Source organism: Clupea harengus, unplaced genomic scaffold (genome assembly GCF_900700415.2).
Source record: "Clupea harengus unplaced genomic scaffold, Ch_v2.0.2, whole genome shotgun sequence".
NCBI classification, from domain to species: domain Eukaryota; kingdom Metazoa; phylum Chordata; class Actinopteri; order Clupeiformes; family Clupeidae; genus Clupea; species Clupea harengus.
In genome coordinates this window covers 1-24,593 of record NW_024880491.1, presented here as the reverse complement: position 1 = coordinate 24,593, position 24,593 = coordinate 1, and the positions used below count along the sequence as shown (strand labels likewise).

At 44.7% G+C, this 24,593-nt stretch overlaps 4 protein-coding genes and 1 long non-coding RNA gene across 6 annotated transcripts; 2 read left to right on the top strand and 3 right to left on the bottom strand.

The window, feature by feature from the left end:
- Positions 1–232: 232 nt before the first annotated feature.
- LOC122132265 lies at positions 233–1,431 on the top strand. 2 transcript variants are annotated; one of them, XR_006152186.1, is made up of 3 exons: positions 233–243; positions 338–434; positions 626–1,127. It is a non-coding gene; the product is annotated as an uncharacterized LOC122132265 (long non-coding RNA). The 2 variants fall into 2 exon arrangements; XR_006152185.1 differs by lacking the exon at positions 233–243 and adding an exon at positions 1,167–1,431 and having other exon boundaries at positions 256–434; positions 626–1,009.
- A 169-nt stretch (positions 1,432–1,600) lies between these two features.
- Positions 1,601–3,013, bottom strand: LOC122132264 (LYR motif-containing protein 5A). Its single transcript, XM_042707100.1, has 3 exons — positions 2,887–3,013; positions 2,273–2,347; positions 1,601–2,163 (listed from the first exon to the last, which is right to left on the bottom strand). The coding sequence occupies exons 2-3, from the start codon at positions 2,315–2,317 to the stop codon at positions 1,942–1,944; spliced, it is 267 nt and encodes an 88-aa protein (XP_042563034.1). The 5' UTR covers positions 2,318–2,347; positions 2,887–3,013; the 3' UTR covers positions 1,601–1,941.
- A 167-nt stretch (positions 3,014–3,180) lies between these two features.
- Positions 3,181–13,704, top strand: LOC105897468 (dynein axonemal intermediate chain 7). Its single transcript, XM_042707098.1, has 15 exons — positions 3,181–3,268; positions 3,712–3,799; positions 4,162–4,253; positions 5,382–5,486; positions 5,775–5,912; positions 6,540–6,674; positions 6,978–7,081; positions 7,405–7,708; positions 8,004–8,115; positions 9,308–9,471; positions 10,068–10,251; positions 10,609–10,826; positions 12,147–12,305; positions 12,566–12,679; positions 13,294–13,704. Exons 1-15 carry the CDS (start codon positions 3,266–3,268, stop codon positions 13,567–13,569), a joined length of 2,196 nt encoding a protein of 731 aa, XP_042563032.1. The 5' UTR covers positions 3,181–3,265; the 3' UTR covers positions 13,570–13,704.
- Positions 13,705–14,661: 957 nt separating this feature from the next.
- Positions 14,662–18,475, bottom strand: LOC122132263 (inositol 1,4,5-triphosphate receptor associated 2-like). Its single transcript, XM_042707099.1, has 5 exons — positions 18,431–18,475; positions 17,239–17,297; positions 16,916–17,026; positions 16,085–16,204; positions 14,662–15,045 (listed from the first exon to the last, which is right to left on the bottom strand). Exons 1-5 carry the CDS (start codon positions 18,431–18,433, stop codon positions 14,730–14,732), a joined length of 609 nt encoding a protein of 202 aa, XP_042563033.1. The 5' UTR covers positions 18,434–18,475; the 3' UTR covers positions 14,662–14,729.
- A 376-nt stretch (positions 18,476–18,851) lies between these two features.
- On the bottom strand, positions 18,852–23,462 carry LOC122132266 (inositol 1,4,5-triphosphate receptor associated 2-like). Its single transcript, XM_042707101.1, has 10 exons — positions 23,342–23,462; positions 22,657–22,736; positions 22,354–22,559; positions 21,869–21,950; positions 21,708–21,762; positions 21,381–21,414; positions 20,654–20,880; positions 19,852–19,942; positions 19,357–19,510; positions 18,852–18,916 (listed from the first exon to the last, which is right to left on the bottom strand). The coding sequence occupies exons 2-10, from the start codon at positions 22,661–22,663 to the stop codon at positions 18,852–18,854; spliced, it is 921 nt and encodes a 306-aa protein (XP_042563035.1). The 5' UTR covers positions 22,664–22,736; positions 23,342–23,462.
- Positions 23,463–24,593: the final 1,131 nt, after the last annotated feature.

Genomic DNA, 24,593 nt, shown 5'->3' with positions numbered 1-24,593 from the left:
TGAGCTCTGACGTGGTGACCGAAGGAGACAGTGTGGCGCTGACTTGTGGTGCTTCCTGTACCCTGGATGCCAACACCACCTACGTCTGGCACAAGAACACGAATGACCTTCCCTTCACGATGGTGAACATGAACAGCAGCCTACACCTTAACCCAGTGAGCATGGAGGATGAGGGCATCTATTCCTGTGCACTTAGAGGACATGAGGATCATCCCTCCACTGCAGTGTCTCCCAGAGTTAGAAGTAAGTATCGGGGAAATGCTGCTGCAGACCCACTTAGATCTTAGATCAAAACTTGTGCTGTAGTTGAAATGTCAAAATTCTCTCTTTGTGTCAGGTAAAATGGGGATGATTATGGCTGTCGTAACTGGTTGTGGAATGGCTGTTCTGGCTGCTGCCATTCTTTCTTGTGTCATCATTTGTAATATGAGAAGGTGAGTAGCCTAACATGAAATGGCGCTTACATGGAAAGAGGAAGTACAAGTGTGATGTAATTTCTCTCACCTTTGAGAAATCTGTTAGATCACGTAGCCATTTACCATCATTACCAACCATTTTCTATCAACTCAAGTCAACTCAAACAAAATCACCTGCCAAATACTTTCAATATAAAATATCTCTTCAGGAAACACAGGATAATGGAGACAGATTCTGGAGCAGACACACAGGTTGTTTATTTTTACACGTCCTTTTGCATCCTTAAAGCTCAATGGAATTGGTCCACTGTTTGTCTGAGCACTTCAGCACAGAACACTTCCCCTTTTGCTAGTACGCTGTGGTCAGTAGAAGGGTGATAAAGTCGTAAAATCACAAAATCACTGCGATATGTTCACTTTAATGGTATTTTGTTTTAGTACCTCAGTTTCTCTGCCACCGTTCTGTCATTTAGCTATTTAGTTCAGAATTATGATTGAATAAATCACTTTTAAAACATTTCCTCCAGAGAGACCATGATACATATGCAGCCCTGGACATCCGCACCATGTCTCCTGATTATGACACCCTGAAAGTAAGTGGGTGTTATAAACAATAAATAAGTACAGTAGTTAAATCTCTATTTGTTTTTGGAGGGAGAGCGTTCAAAGATGGAGGCCAGCTGACCTAAATTGAACTCACACTAAAATACTGTGATAATAAGTGTTTACTTCTGTGTATTTGTCTTTCAGAATGCGAGGTCCATGTGGTCTAGCAGCAACAGGAACGACATAGTTTAAAGTGGGCCTATTATGCTTTCCCGTCTTCCCCTTTCCATCAGTGTGTTATTTAGCTTTTTTGTGCACGTAAACGGTCTGCAAAGTTACAGATGCCCAAAGTACACGCCAGAGGGAGTGACTCTCTCTCGCAGAAACCATTTTTCTCAGCTGCCTGAAATGCCTTGTTGGAATTCCGGCCTTTTCCTCCGTTACATGATGACGCAATCTCGTAACACAATCATTGAGATCTCGTGACAAACATTGAAAATTGAAAATTGTAAAAGAAACGGATGTTTTTGTAGCTTGATTGTTCTCTCCTTTGTACGTCGCTTTCGATAAAATTGTCTGCTAAATGACTAAATGTAAATGTTTGTGTGGCAGAAACAGGCTTTCTTTCTTAAACAAAATAAGAATAAAAAAACATTTATTGTCAATCTGTTACATCCTTCAATGTTCAGGTAATGTTAACATACTGTCATTCATACATCAAAAAAGAAACAGTGACATTTAGGCAGGCCTTATTACATAATATGACACTTAGTGCAGCATGATGTTTACAGTCTCTTCTGTCAAGGGGAAATGTCCCTCTGCTAGAGCTGAACTTCTGTCAGCAACTTTACTCAGTAACAAAGTGCTCACAGCACAGTCCTCATTTGAATACAGTTTACTTTCAAACTGTTTGTGGATGGATGCCACTGACTTGTACTGATACTGATGCCAGGTGACATCAGCCTTATAAACTGTAGTTTCAGGGTTGAGGGTTTTCAGGGTCATAGTAGCGTTTCTTCATTGCCCTGTACTTCCTAAGAAAATAGAGGGCCTCGATTTCCTTGATGACAAAGTCCCCACGGGCAAGAAGCTTTTTAATCTTCTCTGGGTCTGTGACATCTTTGTTCTTCATAAACGCCGTCTTCAGACGTTCCCTAAAGAATGTAAAGCCTTGAGGGTAATCTCGCCCCAGGTACAGCAACTTAAGGTGGGAGGCAAGAATTGCGCAGGGCTGTTAAAATCAACAAGAAGACTAGAGTATCATTGATTGTGGTAACATTTCTTATTGTGGCGTTAGGATAGACACTTACAGTTTTGTACAACCTGATCACTTGTCCCCTGAGTGGGTTGGTCATGGTCTCTGTTCTAGGGATGGGTCTGATGTACTGACGGCAACAGAGAACAATAAACAGGTATTAAAGAGAACCGCCTTTTGATTCCAAAGGCAACCAACGCTGTCAAACCTGGGCAATTACTTTCCTCTGTTCTGAACAGAACTGCACTTGAAATAGAGACTGTGTGAAGTTCACGACCTGCACAGTGACCTTCTTACTAGGTAGCTACTCTGTCACGTTAGCTGTCTGGCTAGCGTTGCTATTTTTAACATTGTTCTAGCTAATGACACTGTTACGGGAAAGAAGGCAACGAACGACAACACGAACAAAATCCAGTTCGTCCACTGCATCTGTACTTTGGCGTTGCTCATTCCTGGATATGACTACTGCCTAAATCTAAATCAAGGTGTAAGTGCAAGCTCTTACATTAACGTCATCTCAACAAACCACACCATAGCTAGCGATAGCGATAGCCAGCTAACGGTGGCTGGTAACTCATGTTCACTGCTGATGAATGCGCAGCATTTAACAGAGTCGGTGAAAAATTACCTTATAGCCAGCCCGTTTTTTGACAGGACACACAATCTCACCTTTTGGGTCTGAAGTTCATCCGAGAATACACACCACCTTACAAGGGTGATGTTCTATGTTTACGGATAACGTTAACATAACGGTGTTATTTTGCAATGTGATGCGGCGTACATTAAACGTCATAAGCAAAAGCCAATCAGATGGCTTCCCTTTCTTAACTAGAGTAACCTAGCTGGAATGATAATACTGGAAATAATAACGGTAAGATTGACTGGACCAAAAACAAAGCATCTATATAATGCACAAAATTCCAATGCAAATATCTAAAAATAAACGACAAGAGGAAAACGAGTTGAAACAGTAAAGTGTGTTTCTGTATGTCTGCGTGAAGGGTTACTATAGCAACAGACACACGCCGAGTTGCAAGAAGTCAGAAGTATGGTAAGATACGCTATCACCCAACAAGTTCTTGCAGTCAAACAATAGAATATAAACGTACTTACAAACCATTCTTATCTTTCTCCTTCTTCTTATTAGTAGCGAAAGTAATGGAACTTTTGTATCATAGTCCACGGAGGCCAGAAAGTCAGTGACCTGTAATTTACTCAGCATAAAGTTGTCAGCTATCATCTATCGTTAACCAGCTATGATAGTCAGAATCTGTTTAAGCTAACTACACAAATTGTGATCCTTAATTATTTATTTAAATTTCCGTTGCTGCCCTTTTTCAGTTATGCCTTTCGTTGTGATGCAGTTACTAACTGACAAACGTTAGCCAGCTGGTAGCGTTAGAATCACTTCAGAGGCGTGAGTTTTCCACGCCAGCGCCCTTTCGATTCCAGCTCTCTCATGAAATGTTGCTGATGTACAACTTATTTATATAGTCTGCCAAAAAGAAAGGAGGCAAGCTGAGCAAAGCGGAGAGGGATAAGCTACAGAGAGAGGAGGATGAACGCAAACAGAAGGAAGAGGGTACGTCTCCTGTGGCAGTTGACTGCCTAGGGAGTATTGCATAATTACATTATCAGACATCTTATGTCGACTTCATACTACTAGGACCCAGTGTGTGTGAGTCTAATATAATGTATTTTTTGTATATCCTGCTTGAGTGTGCATGATGTAGAATATGTGATGTCACTGACAAGTGTTCTATGTGGCACATTGTAGAATCAGGGATTATATAATGGTGAAGGATGACATAGCAGTTTAAAAACATTTCTCATTAATGTGGGTTGTACCCTGTATTGAGTGTGTATAATGCAGCGTATAAGCAGTGTGTGAATGTTGTGTGTGTGTGTGTGTGTGTGTAACATGTGCACGTGTGTCTTCCCCAGAGGAGGCTCGTCTGGTGGCGGAACAAGAGGAGCAGGAGAAGAGGGAGAGACAACGCCAGGAGCAGGAGGAGCAGGAGAGACTGGAGCTCAAGGTTTGGCACTGCCGTCTGTGCAAGCACGGCAATCCAGACTATTCTCATTTGTAGTTCCACGTTGGTGGAACGAACTGCCTAGTACTACCAGAGCAGGGACGTCCCTCTCTACCTTCAAGAAGCTTTTGAAGACCCAACTCTTCAGAGAGCACCTCCCTTCCTTACTTGACTAGCGCTTAACTTGCACTTCAGCAGTTACATTCCTGCACTTCTTTTTCCTTTCTAGGTCGTTTTTCTATTTCTAATGTAAAGTAGTATTTATTGTTACACCAGGTTTTTTTATTGCTCTTAGCTTGACTGTTCTCTCCCTTGTACGTCGCTTTGGACAAAGGCGTCTTCTAAATGACTAAATGTAAATGTAAATGTAAAGGTGACAGTCATCCACTGGCCATCAGAGTTGCATTTGAGTGGATACCTAAGGACATGAGAAGCACTCTCTGTTAAAAAGGCTAGTCTTACTTGGACTGTTCAGCTCTCTCTGGTGATTTGTTTGATCCATGCACCGCGTTTCCGTTCTAGTATAATCTCCATAGTTGAGGTGAACGTACTGAGGTTCATGGATGGTGTGAAAGTTGTGTTAGTGTGCATCCATTCACATTCACGCACGCATATATTCAGAGGTAAACAAAAGAAGAATAAAATAAAATAGAATGATTCAGCCTATAATTCATATACAATGCAGCATATATTTTGTATGTGAGTGTAGCGTGTGTACAACATATGGTCTGCTGGGAGCAGGGGCAGCAGTAGCTGGAGCTCAAGGGATCTGAGCTAGACGAACATACAGAGAATTTCACTGAATATGATGAAAAGCATGGATTTCCATGGATGAATGCACCTTTAACACTTCGGCTGAGGCCTAAGAATGTATTGTTCTGTGGTAGAAAGAATGCAAGAATCATCAAGAATCGGCTTGTATGTGGAGGAAAAGATCAATCCCTCATAATTTATATTTATTAATTTTATTTATTATATCTAATAATGTTATTTATAATTTTAGTGTTCAGCTAATTAAAATGACAATTGGAATAATATATAATTATGGTGTTATTGGATGTAAATTTAACAGATGATGTTTGAGGCAGGTTTGAGTTAGTGTAAATGATTCTAGTGTGAAGCCTCCGACAGGACAAGGAACGCAGAGAGGATGAGCTAAATGAACTGCGCCATCTGCTGGAGGAAAACCACACTGCAGTCACTAAATGGGAAGCTGAATCGAGGGAAAAAGCCAAGGTACCTTCACCAGACTCTATCAGTTGCTTTGAAGCTGTGCCCTTTATTGTTCAGAATACACTGTTGTCACTTATCTGGGTATTTTCTAATACATCTAGGCAACCTATGCTCAAACCTGTGAACATATACAAATACAACAATTTGAAAGAACCTTAAAAACCTTTAGTCTGCACAGCTATGTATGCCCTAAGAGAATATCTTAGTAGTAGTAGTCCTTGCCCATACCTACATACACACGCACACACACACATCAGATCAGTTTTGTAAGCGTCTGCCGTGTGTGTGCAGTGGGAGCGTTACATGCGCTGCGATGGCACCCCAGACCCCTCGGTGCTGCAGGAGATCAACACCTTCATCGCGCTGTGGCGGGAGGACCGTGAGACTCAGGGCCAAAAGATCATGCAGCAGTGTGACCTGGCGCTGCAGGTAAAAACACCTCATCTGACCACCAGCAGCTCATCAACATAACAAACCAGGGGCCTGTACACTGGCGCCATTATCTCACTGAGATATGTCACTGACTGTCGTAACTAACATTGAAGATAACTGTTAAAATAATTACAATATGCAGTTTGCAAATCAGGTAAGACAAAGTAGTAAATAGATGAGAGAAGAAAACACCCCCAAAAACTAAAAGGCAGGCTTTAAAAATGACATATCATTTTATTTAGCATTTAACAATACATGTAGAATTATTATAGTCTCTGATTAGTATCAACATAGTGAGCTCATGAGGCATGCTTGTTAATGATAACATGGTTCAGTAACTATAGTGTTGCAGGGACAGTACCTGACACATACGTACATGCTCATGCTAAAATAGGAAAGTAGCTATAGTATAATAGGGACTGTCTGTGAGGCATGCTTGCATAGGCCAGTAGCTATAGTATAACAGGGACTGTATATGAGGCATAGGACAGTAGCTATAGTATAATAGGGACCGTCTATGAGGCATGCTTGCATGTCCACGTAGTACACTAGCTATAGTAGAAGTAGTATAGTTAACATGAGACATGCTGTTTCATGTTAACATGGGACATCTCCCTTCTGCAGCTCATTGATGAGCTGGAGGGTCTTTTGGCCGACCAACCGGAGCCGAAGGAGGTGCTCCAGTACAAGGAGACGATGGTGTCACTCCAGGAGCTGGTCCACACAAAATACAACCTCATCACTGAAGATCTCCTCAAGGTGCTGGAAAAACTTAATTTCTTCACACTTATGCTCTAAGTATTTGACTGCAACATTTAAACCATTCAAGTTTTCATCAGATCTTCACACATTACATTTTATCTACCGTGAAAGATATTAGCACATAATAATGACCAGGATACAGGCTTATGGTATAGTATATATCTCTTAAAACATACATATATATATTTTTAAACATTATACATGTCAAACTTCTCTTCAGACAGTCTATTTACACCTGAAATATCCATCCTCTGCTCACAGAATTTAATGTGTTATTACTTGTTTGTTTTCTGCATCCAGTTGGCAAACACTAAATCAGACATCGAAACAGGGAATATGCAAATGGTGGTCCAGGAGAAGAACATCACTTTGTGTCTTTGGGCTAACCTGAACAAGAACCCTAGGTATATTCTACGTAATAAAAGTGCTCTCTTGAAACGAGAAGGTTTTTTTTTGTAAAGGTGTATGGTATGATTTTAGTTTTCTCCACCCACTGTAAACTGGACAGACCTCAGAACAACGCATTACTTTTTGATTTAAGACTTGCGTGAAGACTTACACAGTGCAAGTGCACGTATGGAGGTCGGACATTTTACATTAACAGAGAGAATTTGAACTTTGACAGTACATGCACTGCACTTCATCTAATACATCTGGATGCATTGGCACTTTAAAGGGCTGAACTGAACCATAGTTATGCCTGTGGGGTTTTCTGTGTCTTCCTCAGGTTTAAAGGCTTTGACTTCCAGGAGGTGCAGCTGGGCTTCAAGCTGCCCAAGCAACTGGCCGTGAGCGATGTGGCCGTCTGCATCTTGCACACGCACTTCGATCACCTGTCTCACCTGAGCCGACCAACGGCGCTGTGCTCACGCAGCTCTTTCGCCAGTGTTGCCGCGGGCGACCAGGAGCCTCAGGGGCCCGCTGACACCCCCGCTGCTGCCCTGGAAAGAGAGGGGGAGGGGGGTGGGAGAGAGAGCGCCCTCCCGGGGGAAGAGGCTGAAGTACTGTCACTGAAATCAGAGGGCAGGAAGGTGTGTAGTATATGGATGGATTCATGAATGAATAAATGAATGAATGAATGAATGAATGAATGACTGGATGGTGGCACTTTCTAGACTCAGGAGTTTGCAGGCATGTGTGTGCTCACGTATCTGAGTGTGAGTGCATTTTTGTCTCAGATTGTCAGGTGTGCGACCTAAGTGCGTGTGTGTGTGTGTGTGTGTGTGTGTGTGTGTGTGTGTGTGTGTGTGTGTGTGTGTGTGTGTGTGTGTGTGTGTGTGTGTGTGTGTGTGTGTGTGTGTGTGTGTGTGTGTGTGTGTGTTGCAGAGTGCTATCAGTATTCAGTCTGGGAAAGACGACAGGAAGAGCGCTCCACTGAAGCCAGTAGATGGGAATGACCCTGAGGAGATAAATACCATGGTGGAGGGTGTAGACTCCGGTGAGTGAGCGCTCAGAGGGACAGAGAGGTGTATAGATAGATCGATAGATAGAGAGATGGAGGGATAGATGGAGAGATAGATAGAGATGGAGAGAGGGAGAGAGGGAGGGATAGAGATAGAGGGAGAGATAGATAGAGATGGAGAGAGGGAGAAATAGAGGGAGAGATAGATAGAGATGGAGAGAGAGGGAGGGATAGAGAGAGATGGAGAGATAGAGAGAGATGGAGAGATAGATAGAGATGGAGAGATAGAGAGAGAGGGAGGGATAGAGAGAGAGGGAGAGATAGATAGAGATGGAGAGATAGAGAGAGAGGGAGGGATAGAGAGAGATGGAGAGATAGAGAGAGAGGGATAGAGATAGAGGGAGAGGGAGGGATAGAGATAGAGGGAGAGATGGAGAGATAGAGAGAGGGAGGGATAGAGAGAGATAGAGAGATAGAGAGAGAGGGAGGGATAGAGAGAGATGGAGAGATAGATAGAGATGGAGAGATAGAGAGAGAGGGAGGGATAGAGAGAGGGAAAGATAGATAGAGATGGAGAGATAGAGAGAGAGGGAGGGATAGAGATAGAGGGAGAGATGGAGAGATAGAGAGAGGGAGGGATAGAGAGAGATAGAGAGAGAGGGAGGGATAGAGAGAGATGGAGAGATAGATAGAGATGGAGAGATAGAGAGAGAGGGAGGGATAGAGAGAGGGAAAGATAGATAGAGATGGAGAGAGATAGAGAGAGAGAGAGGGAGGGAGAGATAGATAGAGATGGAGAGATTGAGAGAGAGAGAGGGAGAGAGAGAGGGAGAGATAGATAGAGATGGAGAGATAGAGAGAGTGGGAGACAGATAGAGATGGAGAGATAGATAGAAAGGGAGAGATAGATAGAGGGAGAGATAGAGAAAGAGGGACAGCATGCACAGCATCAGCACCCAGAAACCACATACGTAGTAATCTCTTAAACATAATTTGAATCTCTAAGCAGGCACTGTCATTGACAGTCACAATGACTGGAAGAATATTTTGTAAGTGCATTGAGACCTAAACCCACGAGCCAATCAGCTTTTAGGCTTCCTTTTCCCATCAATCAGTTGTGCTACTTGAACACTTTAACGTAGTTAAGGTGAAATTAAATGATTTAGTCTAGTCATGTCAGTGACCACACAGTGTTGACCAAACACCCTCTTGTCTTCCTATGGGACAGGCGAGGGTGATTCCTCTGCCCCGGCGGTCGACCCGGCGAATGACAGCCCGGCGGGGAGTGTGGTGGACCTGCACCAGTTCACCTCTCTGGGGGGCGTCTTCTACTTTGACGTGTTCCACCTGCCACCTCAGGCTCACTCGCTCTGTGGCTGGGAGATCAGACAGGTGAGAACGCAGGACCTTTTAACCTGCCTCCGGAATATTCCAGAAAAATCCCTTGTGGGTTTAAGTGTGGAGATGGTCTACGGGGAGTGCAGTGTGTTTAGATTAATAGACTAACAGAATGAGATTGGACAGTGACCCCTGCCATAAGCTCATAAGTATGCTTCCATGATAGGTAGCATTTCTATAGCATTTTCTTTCTAAAATAGCGACGGAGGAGAGGGTTTGTGACCCCTGCCGTAAGATCATAAGTATGCAGATGTACTTCTTGAGCTGCATAGATGCACCAAGCATTCTAGTGGGCTTACAACCAGTGAGAACGTTCTTTTCCAATGATAGGTAGCATTTCTGTAGTTACTAAAATAGCAATGGAGGAGAACGATGACAGTGAATAAATCTGAATTGTATTAGTTTGATATGATATATTTCTTTTCTCCCTGGAGGCGTCAATTCTTTTTTTTTTAACTCCATAAGAGCAATACAACAGAATGATTCTTGTTGTTAAGAACAGAAATACAGCAGACATCATGATTAGCGTAGCTCCACGCTCTGACACTGGGGGTTTGTCACTACTTGTCTCTGCCCCGTCACCTCCTCAGTTGCTGGACACAGGCCTGCAGGTGTTCCCCTACCCCTCAGAGCAGACCCCTCTCCACAGCTCCACCTCAGGCAGGCTGGACGAGAGCATCGCCCTTTCCTGCCCCCCGGTCGAGGTGTCTGTCACGCTGCCTGACTCTGTCATCTTCCTGGAGGACCCCCAGGTGGCGCGCTGGGACCCCACAGGTGAGGTAGACCGAGGCTTGCGTGAAGGAGATAGTGACGTACCTACCTCTACACAAGGTCTGACAATCAAGCAATGGTGTGCTTGATTATGTCATTTAAACACCCCATCATTTTTGGGATTAGTTAGCTGGGATCAAATATTGATTTGTGATTGAACAAGAGGCCTCATGCCTACGGCTGAATCACAGCCTTGGCGATATCCTTTTACGAACCTCACTCTCACTTGTGTCATGTTGTATAATCATACAAGAAGAAATGCCTTTACCAGCATGATTATCCGCGAAAAAAATGATTGCATATGGTCATTGTGTTGGTTTCTCTCTAATGGGATTTCTGATGCGCATGACGTCCCTCTAGACCAGCACTGGAAGATCGACGACTGCATCAGTGAGGTCTTGTACGACGAGTCAACGAGGAGCCTCTCCTTTAGCATGGACGCCTTCTACACCTTCACACTCATGCAGGACTTGTACGCTAACATGCCCTTCCAGGACTGGGAGCTGAGGCCCTTGGGCCAGGACTTGGCCCTGCTCAGCATCACCGGGGCCCTCATAGAAGTCAGCATCACCATCAAGGTAGGCGCACATAGCCTGCATGGACCGATGTGCTGTAGTGTGCAAAAGGTTTAGCCATTTGTTTAAACACAATATGTTTTTTTTCTTTCTGCACTTGTGGATTTTCCATTTAGTGTGTGTGGCCCTTGGATATTTAACGCATTACCTTAAACTTAGTCCTGGTTCTACCAGTTAGGCCACAGGAGTATCTGGAGGTCACGGTGGTGAAATATTGACTAGATTGTTAAAAGTTTGAATGGCATTTGAAATTTTCTAAACAACCCAAAAGTAATTTCTGGTCTCTGCAAAACTACCATCAAGGAGAGTGCCCCCTAGTGGCCATGACTAGTTTTACATGCTCGAAAGCTAAGATGATCAAGGGTTGCTGTGTTGTGCTTTTGGGAAATTCAGACAGCTTATCAAGTCCCTCTGAAGCACCTTAGTGTCAGCACCTTAGCTTAATCTTAGTTCCCTGCATATGGTTGTGCACATTTTTGTCTATGTCTTCTTCTATGGGGATAGTGACCAGTGCATTTACTTTTTACGTGTGCTCACATGGAGTCAGCCCCATTATCTTCCATTCCATTCCATTCAATTAACAATAACAATACAATTGTCTCCAGGCGCTTTACAGAGCCCAGGGGCTGAACCCACCTGGAGCAAGCACAAATGCGACTTAGCAAGCCAAGCCAACTGTTTTTAGTTTGGCACTCAAATAGCATGAAATGACGCAGTTACCACTAGCTCATGAATGTGCTTTGAAGCAGGTATCGGCTTCATTATGGTTGCTAGGGAAGCAGACCTTTTATTTTTAATAGCACTTATTAACAGAGCCATCATTAGTCACATTCACAGAGAACACACACAGAGAGCTCTGCATGCCCTCACTGTGTTGCATGGGGCTTTAAAGAGCCAAAAGGCAAATTTTATGTGATAGTTTATCAGGGTGTTTGCATGACCTAACTGTATACTCATGGAAGGACTTCTGTTAATGATAGGTGTTCTCATTTCGGATAACAGTGAATAGGATTAATTGTGTGGTACCCAGAAAAAAGCTTTGGCTTTATGACTTTAATTCCAGTCTAGAGTAGGGTTGGTGGTGTTAATGAGTAGTTTGTGTATGTGAATGTGTTTATACTGTATGTACCCCTGACAAAGCATAGAATATTTCAAAATAAAACCTCTGAGTGCTTGAGATCTGTAATGTTGAGATCTGTTAATGTTGGGTAAACTTTCCCGCCAAATGACAAATGGTGAATGTAAACGCAGAGGATTTGGATTGGACACACACACGTTTGGCATGTCGTCATTCCCCACTTATAATTGATTGCGTGTTGCCAGGGTAACCAGTGCATGCTTCAGACGGAAGACGAGAACACACCAACCCACATCCTGGGCCAGTGGATGAGCGTGTCGGCGCTGCAGAAGGCCGTGACCAGTGCAGGTATCTGCATCTTCACCAACGAGCACTCCGACAAGTACGTCAGCGTCAACGCCAAGGTGAGACCGCACCTGGTTCACACGCAGAGCAACCAGACTGCGTCTCACAATCTTTATTCCAAAAAATCCTGTCTAGAGTCACTTTCAGAATCGAACAGTCAATCTCTTTCTTTCAGAACACAGAGGGAAAGGGCTGAGGGAAAACTAGTTTATTTGGGACCTTTCTATCTGTGTGTATATCTGCATCACTCAGATCCATCCCTCTCTCTCTCTGTGTGTGTGTGTGTGTGTGTGTATGTCTGTGTGTGTGTGTGTGTTAGGACCCGCTGATCGAGCATACAGTCTATGAGCAGATGGCTCTGGTCTCCTCAGCGGTGGCTTTTTCCTGGAGCCGGTGGAATTCACGGTGCGGACAGGAGCACCTGGTATTACAGGTACACACACACACACACACGCCTGGTATTACAGGTACACACACACACGCCTGGTATTACAGGTACACACACACACACCAAACAGGAAAACAAAATAAAAGAGAGTAGGACCTTGTCAGAGGCACAGACGCACAAACTAAACCAGATATAATCTGGGAATTGTTTAGGCTCCACAGAAGGGTTTTGAATCTGAAGTGGATGCTGATGGTATTAGTAAACTAGGCTCTGCTAGTCTCCTAAATCTGCCAAATAGGCCCGATGAATCCTCATCCCATGTGGAAGGTAGATATGCCTCTCAATTGCACCTGCTATGTATACCCTAGCTTCAAGTTTGCATACATGTAAATGCAAGCACATTGAGAAACACGACACAGGGCCTCACACGCAGAGATCTTGACCGACAGGTTTGTAAAACATGCAAAACAAGGAAGCGTGACCCAGAAGTCAACTTTCACTCGAGGTCACTCTGAGCTATACACAGACAGTCAGTCAGCACACCAGCTTCTGCTGCATGACACTGTTAGAAATGCATCAGTGAGGTCTCATTGATGCATTTGGTGTGAATTGCGTGTTTTTCTTCTAACATGTCCTCGTCGTCCTCCCCCTCGTGCCAGGTGTGTGAGCAGCTGGGGGCGGAGCCAGTGAAGCTGGATGCATGGTCCTTGTACCTGCTGGGCGCCCAGCGGAGTCAGCGTCTGGCCATGAGCGAGTACAGCGTCACCTTCAGTCCACAGCTGGCGCCGCACACAGAGTTCCACTCCACCTTCCTGCACATGATGGGCGACAGCCTGAGCGCCGTGGCGGCAGAGCGTGTGCGTGCGTCGCACCACCTGTACGTGGAGACGGTGCAGAGGCTTCTGTGTGCCACACGTGTGCTCACATACACCTGAACACACACACACACACACACAGGCTCACACACACGCATGTAAAATTCCATACTTGCACACAAACATCTATGGCTACATATACAGGGACTCTCACAAACACTCAGGTTAAGAAGAATAAATCATTACACATGTGTAGACACACACACACACACACACGAGAGAGAGAGAGAGAGAAAAAGTGTGTGTGTCTTCTAGGAGCACCTGCAAAACAGATAGGACACCGAATTATTCTCCTCAGTACAATTAATTACTTTATTGTGCAAAGTCATTGTCTCCCCCTCTTTGGAACATACAAAAGTGTATGAAGTCAAAACAGTGATTAACACAGCAAGAAATAAAACCATTTTGTGCTTGTAACAAAGAGTAACAAAAAAAACCAAAATAAAATAAAAGACAAAACTTTTCTTTAAAATCTCCCTCACTCTTAATTCTAATGACATAAAGCTAAAAGAATAAATTAAGTGTCCCCTTGGAAATGGCAGCATTACAAAAGCAGCTGCTATTAAAATCTGTCAGTGGAGGAAAAAATAAATGAACTTAAAAGGCAGCATCTCCTGTCAAGCCCAAGTGCCATCTTGGATTCAGAAAAAGATGGTACGATGAAAATAAAATAGTGATTATTTCAAAATCAGGCAGCCAAACTTCCTGTCTGCTAAGAGAAGAACGAGGCAGTGTATGGGGCAGAAATGGAGAGTGCTTACTTCAGTAATGCACCCAGCCACCACGCAACAAATACGCCTATTGTGTGCTCAAGTCGACAAGGCAACAGGGGAGCCTACACAGTCATTTGTCCGTATTGCATGTCAGTTTCCATGGCAGCACTCCCTTCCTTGGGTGGGAAGAGGACAGCGCAGCACGTTGAGTTTATCCAACCAGACCAGAGCAGACGAGCATAGAGCGGAACAAGGACAGGTGAGATAAGTGTTGCAAGTTACAATGCCACAGCCGCAGACAGAAAATACTGCTGCTGCAGCTCAGGTGCATCACACACACACACACTCAGGTAAACTAAAAAACACAAAGTGGTGAATGCGGCACCGGTAGCTCGTAGTGCAGGGGAAGAGGTTGGGGTGGGGGGGTCACTGTCCGGTCCCGGTCCCCCCCCCCCCCCCGTGGTGCCTGTCCCAACTGTCCATCCCTTCTCCCTTTGGGCACTCAGCTCAGACGGGGGGCTGGCCATTGTGCCGGAGGCTGGTGTAGGGCCACAACAGCTGCTGGATGGTCATCCAGGAGTCCCCGGTGCCCACTGGAGCCGCATCCACCGCGGGCTGCAGTACCAGGCTGGCCAGCAGGGCCAGGAGACCGGCCAGCACCACCACCACAGCCACCCACACCCACAGGCCACGGCTCAGACCCGGGCGCCACGCGGAGAAGTATGAGGAAGAGGATGTGGTGGTGGTGGTGGTGCTGGGCTCAGGAGAGCTTGGTGGCGCCGTCTGCTCCTGGGAAGGGGTGGGGCTGGGAGTCTGGCTTTGGCTAAAAAGAGAGAGAGAGAGAGAGAAGGGTGTGGAGAAGATAGAGAGGGACATAAAGATAGGAAGGAGGGGGGAAAGAAGAAAAAAAACAAAAGTAAGAGTCAGAGGTTCGTCTGTGTCTGCATATCTGAGGTGTTGTGGAGTACGTGGCAGAATCGCAGAAGCAGAGCAGTAAAGCAATTACTCATCAGTCCTCAGCAGTTAAAGGTGCACTCAGTACGTCTCTGGCATATTCTACCCAGGAATATTTATGGAATTTCAACATTAAAATAAAATGGAATTAAAGAGGAAGGCCCTTTGTTTGGAGACCAATCTAACATGGGTCACTAAGTTGTTTAAACAACTACTAAAGGTGATTGGGGGGCAGCACGTTAGTCTACACATTGTCAGAGGTCGAGTGCACCTTTAAGGGGAACCAAGGCCCTGAACATGGAGCTTACGTGCTCAGAATGACCTGGCAAAAGCAAGACCTTAGCACAAAGGAAGAGTAATGGTTGACATATTAGGAAAGCGATGGAAACCCAGAGGAGATCATTGAGAGATTTGTGTGTAGATTTGATGTAAGCGATCTCAATGCACGTGATCCCCAACAGCACTGCAGTGCGCCTGAGAAGCAAGATGGACAACCCTGTGCATGTTAGAAGAGCTGCAAGAGATGAAAGCCACTGGCTGAATGGAGACAAAGCTGCTTCACACACATACACACACTCCATGTTTCACTAGTCATAATTTCTCATATGCCCATTTTATAATCTCTCTCGCTCACACACACACACACACACACGTTTATAATGCGTGAAGCATCTCAGCAGCAGGAGGTCTGCACATCTTGAGGGGCATAAAGAGGGAGACGAGTTTGTTGCCCGGCTCCGTGAGGCTGGACTTCCTCCTCTCTCTCACACGCGAGCGAGCGAGCCAACACACACACACACACACACACACACACACACACACACACACACACACACACACACACACGTAATGCATTAAGCGCCTTGGCCACGGGAGAGCGAGTTGAGCGGTGTATTCCTCTCACTAACATCTTGAGGGGCATAATGAGGGAGGTGAGTTTAATGCCCAGCTCCGTGAGGCTGGATTTCCTCCTCTCCACCACCGGCTCCTCCTTGCGCTCCTCCTCTGAGTCCGTGTCGAAGCAAAACCTGTCACACACAGCCACACGTCACTGACCCAAGACCTGCCACAGTGCCCCTGTATCTCCAATGAGGGTGGCATGGCATAAGTCAGTTCCAACTGATCACAAATCAGTTTGTAAATGGCAGCTCTACTTTATCTATGAAGTAACCAGTGATGCTGCTGAGCTCCCATGAAATGTGTATTCTTACCTCCGCCAAGAAGCCCATGTTTCCGTTGCAGTTTTTTTTTTTTGTTTGTTTGTTACCAAGCTGATTTTTACCAAACTTGGTGGAGGGGTTGAGCAAGGGCCAAGGAAGAACCCATTCAATCTTGGAGTGGATTCGGATCAAGGGCTGGATCCAGGAACTGATTTTTCACTTTCTTTTACATTACATTTAAAAAAATTGCTGATCTGCTGGCCATGGCGCACGATTGGCCTTGTAATTAGATCATTACAAAGTATGGTGAGTAAGTTGGATCACCAGTATCCTTACGAAATACAAGATGGGCAACCTTGAAGGCAAGCAGTGATATCTATCCATCTATCTCTGATAAGGTTCAATGCATCACTGGTTACTTTCACAAAGATGCGGAAACATTCTGGTTCCCGTAAGTGAAGCTGCCATGTCATCATGTTTATTGTTTATTTGTTTGGAACCTGGCCTTGCCACCCCTTGCTTTGGGTGAGGAGCTGAGTGGATGGCTCCTGTTAAGAGTCAGGGCTGGCCACACCTTACCGATTTACGAACGGGGAGTCATCCAGACCTTGTCTAGAACCCTCAGTTTCGGGCCACCCCCCGGAACTAATGAAACGCTTCAGCGGCGGACGCTGACCGCTGCTTCCTTTCCTGCAAACCATGTCATTTCACAGCACACATCATGGATTTTGACCCTCGCAGGCTCCTGTACACATTGTTGTCTTTCGACTTTGCACAGCATAGGCCACAATACAAATGCAATTGCTTTCACACCTCCAGTGAATAAACAGTGCAAACTAATGGAAGTCACAGCACACATCAGTGCACATGAGTAGAACACATGCGGTCAGTGTGATACATACCAAGGAGATCTCCTGGATAGTTTGTCATTTTCCATGTCGCCAGAGTCCGGGGATCTGGACTGTAGGAAGAAGGTTACAGGGACAGGTTAAGGTATTGCGTAAATAAAATAGAAATAAAACTGAATTGAAATTGTTTTGCAAATCCAGGCAAGGGTAGTTTTATTTGCATAGTTCATACGCTCACATAATTCAAAATGCTTTATACAACCATTTAGAAAAACTTAAATTTTTTATAAAATAATTGTCTCACTAAAAACAAACACAATGGTAAATCAAAGAGCTTCATGGAAGATGATTCATATTCATTCATATAGGCAAGAGCTTTTCTCAATTTTATTAAGCGTCTTTGAGAACTCTGAAGCGCTATATAAATGTGATTATATATTATATGTAAATTATTATCATCATCATCATCATCAGACACAATGACTTAGCCCACTGAAAGCCGTAACACTAAACTAAACTACACTAAATGATAACTATATTGTCTCTAAACTAAAATATACTACACTAAATGATAACTATATTGTCTCTAAACTAAAATATACTACACTAAATGATAACTATATTGTCTCTAAACTAAAATATACTACACTAAATGATAACTATATTGTCTCTAAACTAAAATATCTACACTAAACTGATAACTATATTGTCTCTAAACTAAAATATACTACACTAAATGATAACTATATTGTCTCTAAACTAAAACTATACTACACTAACTGATAACTATATTGTCTCTAAACTAAAATATACTACACTAAATGATAACTATATTGTCTCTAAACTAAAATATACTACCACTAAATGATAACTATATTGTCTCTAAACTAAAATATACTACACTAAATGATAACTATATTGTCTCTAAACTAAAATATACTACACTAAATGATAACTATATTGTCTCCAAACTAACTATACTACACTAAATGATAACTATTTGTCTCTAAACTAAAATATACTACACTAAATGATAACTATATTGTCTCCATTATCTTATAATAATGAATGGGCACACATCGGAAGTGTGTGACGAGGGGCTGTGTGACTACATGTGGCACGTGGGTATGTGCTGGGGGTAAAGAACACAAGAAGTGGCACGGTTAGGCACACACAGGTGTGTGGGGGTTTGGGTGTGGGTGGATGCATGTAGAGCATGGTGTCTGTGTCGAGGGTTTAGTCTCACCATGTCAAGCCCTGCTCCACCGCTGCGTGGAACACTGCAATGCTGACCCGGCGCGAGGAAGACTGCTGCATGATGGGGAAGTTTTGATTATCAACACACACACACACACACACACACACATCAGCATTGCTGAACTCTCTCGCTCTCTATCACACACACACACCACACACACCCTTGCTGACGAACTCAGACTCCTATATTGGACATGCTTGGTGTCAAATGAGCACAGAAGCACAGTCCCAGCCATTTCCATTTAAGGTAATTTAAACAAACCAACACAAGCCTTTTTAGAGGCAGGAAGCTAGAGAAAGACTCTCACTTATGGTTAATGCCGAAATGAATCTCAGGAATAACAGTCTGGCAACGTCTTGGAGTAAACACTGTTGTGAAATGTACCTGTTGCCACATTAATCCTCTTCAACTACAGCTCACGTAACTTAACCTTGAAGTACTGTGACCCAGTCGGTTTCTTATTCCTAAAGTCATCTGTTGACAACAGAAAAGACCAAACATGACGCGTCAACATTGTCCGTAGTTAGGTTCTAAGTAGCATATTTGTTCGTGCCCAAACATTACACATGCAGTATTAAACCTTTATGCATTTAATTGTATCGTGAGATTTGCTCATTTCAAATTTAGAGACAGACATCTCACGGTCAACGGTTTCTTTGTTTTGTAAGGATATACTAAATGCCTTTTAAAAGATGATCATTCTCAAACAGCTTCAATCCACAGCGCTCAATGTTCAAGGTGACAATAGCTGACCAGCAGTTATATGAATGTGGCTGTGGTTATCACAGCCGAGGCAGTGGACATGGGCACACTTGGGCAGGACACTGAAATGTGTGGGGGTATATTTGGTGGGACAAAAATAAGAGTTAAATAAAGTTCAAATGACTCGGAATGGAGCTGACGATCATGGTTACCTCTGTCAGTGTGACCGTGTGACCCGAAGGAGCGCTCATTGTGGTTGACTGACTCCCTGAGCTCCACAAGCTCGGTGTGTTCCTTAGTGTAGGTCCTGCGCAGGTTCTCCACGTGCTGGATCATCACCTCCACAGCCCTACCGATCCGGCTCTCCTGTTGGGGGCAGGGTTAAAGGGCAACACAGCAGGGGTTAAAGGGCACACAGCAAGGGTCATATTTAGGTTTTGAGGGGGTATCTTCGCATGCACACAGATATACACACACACATGCTCCCTGCCTCCCTCTCTCTCTCCCTCACACACACTTTAAATCTTACATAAACTTTCTCACTCTTCACACACCACACACACACACACACACACACACCACACACACACACACACACACACACACACACACCACACACACACACACACAAAGCCGAAACAGACGAACCAATCCCACAGACCTGGTGAATGGCACCAAGCATCTCAGAGCGGCTGGAGACCCTGGACCATGGACTGGGTGAGGATGTCCAGGTTCTTCTGCAGCCGATGGATGATCTCCATGGGACTGACCGTCATCCTCACAGAGCGGATCAGAAGCCTGGGGAGACACAGAAGAACAGTAAGCGCACATACACGAGCACACACACACACACACACACGAGCACATACACATGCGCGCGCACACGCATGCGCACACACACACGCGCACACACACATACGCACGCACACACTCACTCATATCAATGTCATCCTCTCATAAAGGGATTAAGGACTGGGCATAGACTCATGAAACACAGGCATGCGGACACACACACACACACACACACACGCACACATTTTTTAGTATAAGTGTCATCCCCAAACAAAGAACAGGGCCTTGACGTAGACACATTATAACAATAAGCAGAACAATACACGGATTACAACAATATACAGTTAATTTCAGCATGTGCGCACACACACACGCACACGTACACACACATCATGCCAAAAAAGGGAAGTGAGTAGTACTACTACATCAAGTCTACATCATCTTCCTCTCTCCTCCTTTTGACTTCTATCCATCTCTCCCACAGTGTCAGGATTCTAACACACGTTTCCCTTCCTTGTGTAGCCAGTATCTGTTTCATTCATGCCTCTCCACATTAGTCAGACTAGTTGGACACTTCTCTCCTCTCCTCTTTTAATCTCTCCATTTCCTAATCTCTCCTCCCCTTTTTCTTTTACCCATGTCTCTTTATTGCCATTTTCTCTCTCCTCCCTACCCTTCCATCCCTCTCTCCACCCTTTTTCCTCAGTCCCCCCTGACCTGCAGTAGATCATTCGGTCTTTTACCCTGCTCTCTTTTCTCTCTCTCTCCTCCTTTTCCACCCCCCTCTCCCTCGCTCCGCTCACCTGCAGCAGGCCCTGGCAGCTGGACACTTCCCTGCGGACGTTGTCCTCGGCCAGGTCGCGGGAGCGCTCCTCCAGCCTCAGCCTCTTCTCCAGGGTGAACATGTCACACTTGAAGCCCAGAGACAGGCGGTGGAACTCAGTCTGACAGGAGGGAGGAAGCAGGGTGGTTAGGGTTGGAACACACACACACACAATATACACACACACAAAGTTGTGTGCACTACAACATGTGAAACAGCATATCTATAACAACACTGACTCATGTACCAAAGCACTAATGAAAATGCACATGTGGGCATACCACACTTCCTTTACAGTATACACACACACAAAACCCCCAAACATCCTTTCGATGTGTATGCAAGGCTCATGAATAGGTGCATGTGAAATATATTTAGACATGTTGTCAAGCAAAGTGAAAGTGTGGCCAAGTTAAAAGACAAAACTTACACAGATAACGTGAAGCTGAACTTGGGGACATTCTAGAACTATTTACTTTCTGTTCCTGAGACGGAAGTTTTGAAATACCTCCTATGATAAACTATGGTGAGCCTGGTAAGCTGTCTGTGCACCTAGAGTTACACTGATGGCAGGAAGTTGTGTGGTGGGAATGAGGACTCATTACGACACCACAGACTTACCTCAATTTCCTTTTCACTTGCGGACAGGCTCCAGCTAAAACAAGCAAACATATAGGGATATTTCAGTTATATATATATATATATATATATCTCCATCTAACCATTTGTAGAGATTCATCGCAATCCACCTGACCCATGGTGCAAATCTATTCCAGGTCTAGTCCTGTTCTGTCAGGTTAGGTCAAGTCAGCTACTAGAATCCTGTGTGTGTGTGTGTGTGTGTGTGTGTGTGTGTGTGTGTGTGTGTGTGTGTGTGTGTGTGTGTGTGTGTGCATGTGGTATCACCTGGAAGAGTGCTAGGGCTGCCTGTCTCTGCCATGTGCCTACCTGTTTCTCCTGTCTTCCTGGTCGCTGGCATCTTCAGTCACAACTGAGGTCTCACCTGGAGAAAGAGAGAAGAGGAGGGGTGAGAGAGGGGGATACCAGGGACATGCAGACAGACAGTGAGAGACAGAGAGACAGACAGCAGACCAAGTGAGCCTTCCTACCTTCCTTTTCCGTCGCAGTAGACACCTCGCTGTCCTCCTGTGCTTTATGTCCCCCAAGGGCCTCTGTACTCTGCTCCTTCTGCTGAGGCAGGAAAACAAGATCTGCATCATGGTCCTGCTTTGACCTGTTCATTGTCCAACACTCTGTAGCAGCACACTCCGTAACTAGTCATTTAACCTCTCCTTCCCGCCTGTTAACACACACACACACACACACACCCCCTCTCTCTTCCTTCCTCCAGTGAGTCACCTGCAGAGCTGCCAAAGTGCGAACATCTCCACTGGGAAGGCCAGACCAACCACATTCCTTAAATCCATTTAAAGGAGTCATAGGGGAAGCTGTCCGTATCTATCAATCAAAGCACTGTGAAAGTTTGTGGTGTTTGTGTGGTGAGAATTTGGTGGTTTCGCAGGCTTGATGCACATCAAAAGTGAGCGCTAATAAGGCAGTGACTACAAGCATTTACCCCAAGCCCTTCACTCACCAGTTCCTTCTTCTGCTTGTTTGGTGGGGAGTCTCTGTCGCCCCCTGGAGGAGACTGGCCTGCGGTCGCGTCTGATTGGCCTGTTTTGAGAGCAGAGGGGTCACTGCTGACCTGGGTTTCGTTGTTGACCTTGTCTGGGGGGTCAGCAGGGGCACCGTTTACACCACTGGTTGCCGTAGTGACGTCTGATGATGCAGCGTTTGCACCTGTGGGAGAGAAGGGATGAAGGGCAAAGATGAGCAGGAAGGGGGCGGGACATGATTGGTAGGTAGCCAATTAGAGACAGTTGTTTCCTAAACTCACCTGCCATGGCGACGGTATCTGTAGCAGATTCTGCTGCGGTCTCTTCCTCCTCTGCCACAGGCAGCAGACTGGTTCTGTGACTATGTATGCATGCATGCGCACACACACACACACACACACACACACACACACACACACACACACACACACAAAAACCTGCTTTAGGTTTACATTGTGAAGAATACTAAGAATACAAAGTCTATGATGATTACATGAGATGTTCAGTTGTGCTTAAAGCAACAGTAAAGAGTTTTGTTATAAAACTAATCAAGCCAACTCTCTAAAAAGGCAGAATCCAACCTTGCAAACACCAACAACCGCAGAGTGTGGCACTGATAAAAGATGCTAGCATGCTAACTGGTATCTTTTGGCAATATGGACAGATTGCTATGAAAGCTTTTCTTACATTTTCGCGGGGTGTCCAACAAGTACCAGAGAACTATGTACTGCATAGCCTAGACAGCTAGTGGTAAGGACTGGTGTATTCCCCTGTCCTTCACATGACCATAAACCATTGGATTGACAATGAATTTAAAGATGATATCAAAACTAGTTGCCTACAAAAACATACTTAAAAAATTTGGTAAATTCCTGCATACTGTTGCTTAAATACAGGAAACAGCAATGCAGTCTACAGTTAGCAGTCAGTCAGTAGCATTTTCAGTATTCTTCATAGGAGCCCTACCTTTCCAGTGCCCCAGTGAAGTCAGGAGACTGCTGAGACAGCTTCTGCAAGTGAAAAAGCGAAAGTGAGATGTAGGCTAAATAACACACACACGCGCGCACAGACACACCTTAGATAAGATTCTCTTAACGTCAGATTTACATATGCCCAAGCGCGCACACACACACACACACACACAAATCTGTCTCCTGGCATTCCATGTGAACTGAACTGAAACAGTAAGCCAGTGCTATCTAATGCCTGTGAGAAAATGCTAATTCATTACATAACATCTGGGCAATCAAGAGCCCCTGTGGCTGAGAGAGAGGCGTGAGCAAGAAACTGTGCATTGTGCTTCTATGTAACTGCACTCTGTAAGAGGTTTGCAAGCACATTCAAGACCCTTTCGCTGCACACACTTAACCATCTTTAATAACTTATAACCAATGCTTAGAACTTGGCAGAGAGACAACACCAACAAATCATCTCAAACTCTCTCTATAAAAACATTTTGGTTGTTCCACTTAAGCTCCCCTTCACTTGCTCAATAGGCCCTTGCCATAATACACACAAATCAATCTGACAGGGATGGCATGGGGCCTACAAAAGACCACAATATTCATCACTCACTGTCAGTCGCACTCTCTCTCTCTCTCCACACATCACCATCCGTCACCCACCCAGACAAACACACAGAGAGATGGAAACACACACACACACACACACACACACACACGGCATCCAAAGCTAAGTCCCACACCCAAGTAATGGATGGTTATGCAGGCCACTGCCCAGACACCACAGAGCACTGTTAACCACCATAACCCATGTGACTCTGAACAGGCTGCTCCTGAGCTACAGCGTGACCTATGACCTCAACGGCACTCACAACAAGACAATTGGTGAGACACTGTGAGACAGAGAGAGACAGAGCTATCAAGATGGATAAGCAGCAAGAAGACCGTTACATCACAAATCAGACAAAAAGACAGCAATACATTGTGACAGACAGAGAACACGACAAGCAGAAGCTGTCTAAGTCGAAGACGGTGAAAGAGACATTAAGGAAGAAAGACCACAAATTACGTGCCAAGCGTCAGGACTGAAAGAGAGACTGTGAAAAACACAGCAAAAATAGATGAGTGGACAGACAGATCAAACTGAAAACATGGCAAATATGTCAGCATAAATACATGCATGCTGAATGATCTCCTTTTCCCACTACTTGTCTTTATACTAAATGGTCAAAAAACAGCTAATACCATTAGGGCAA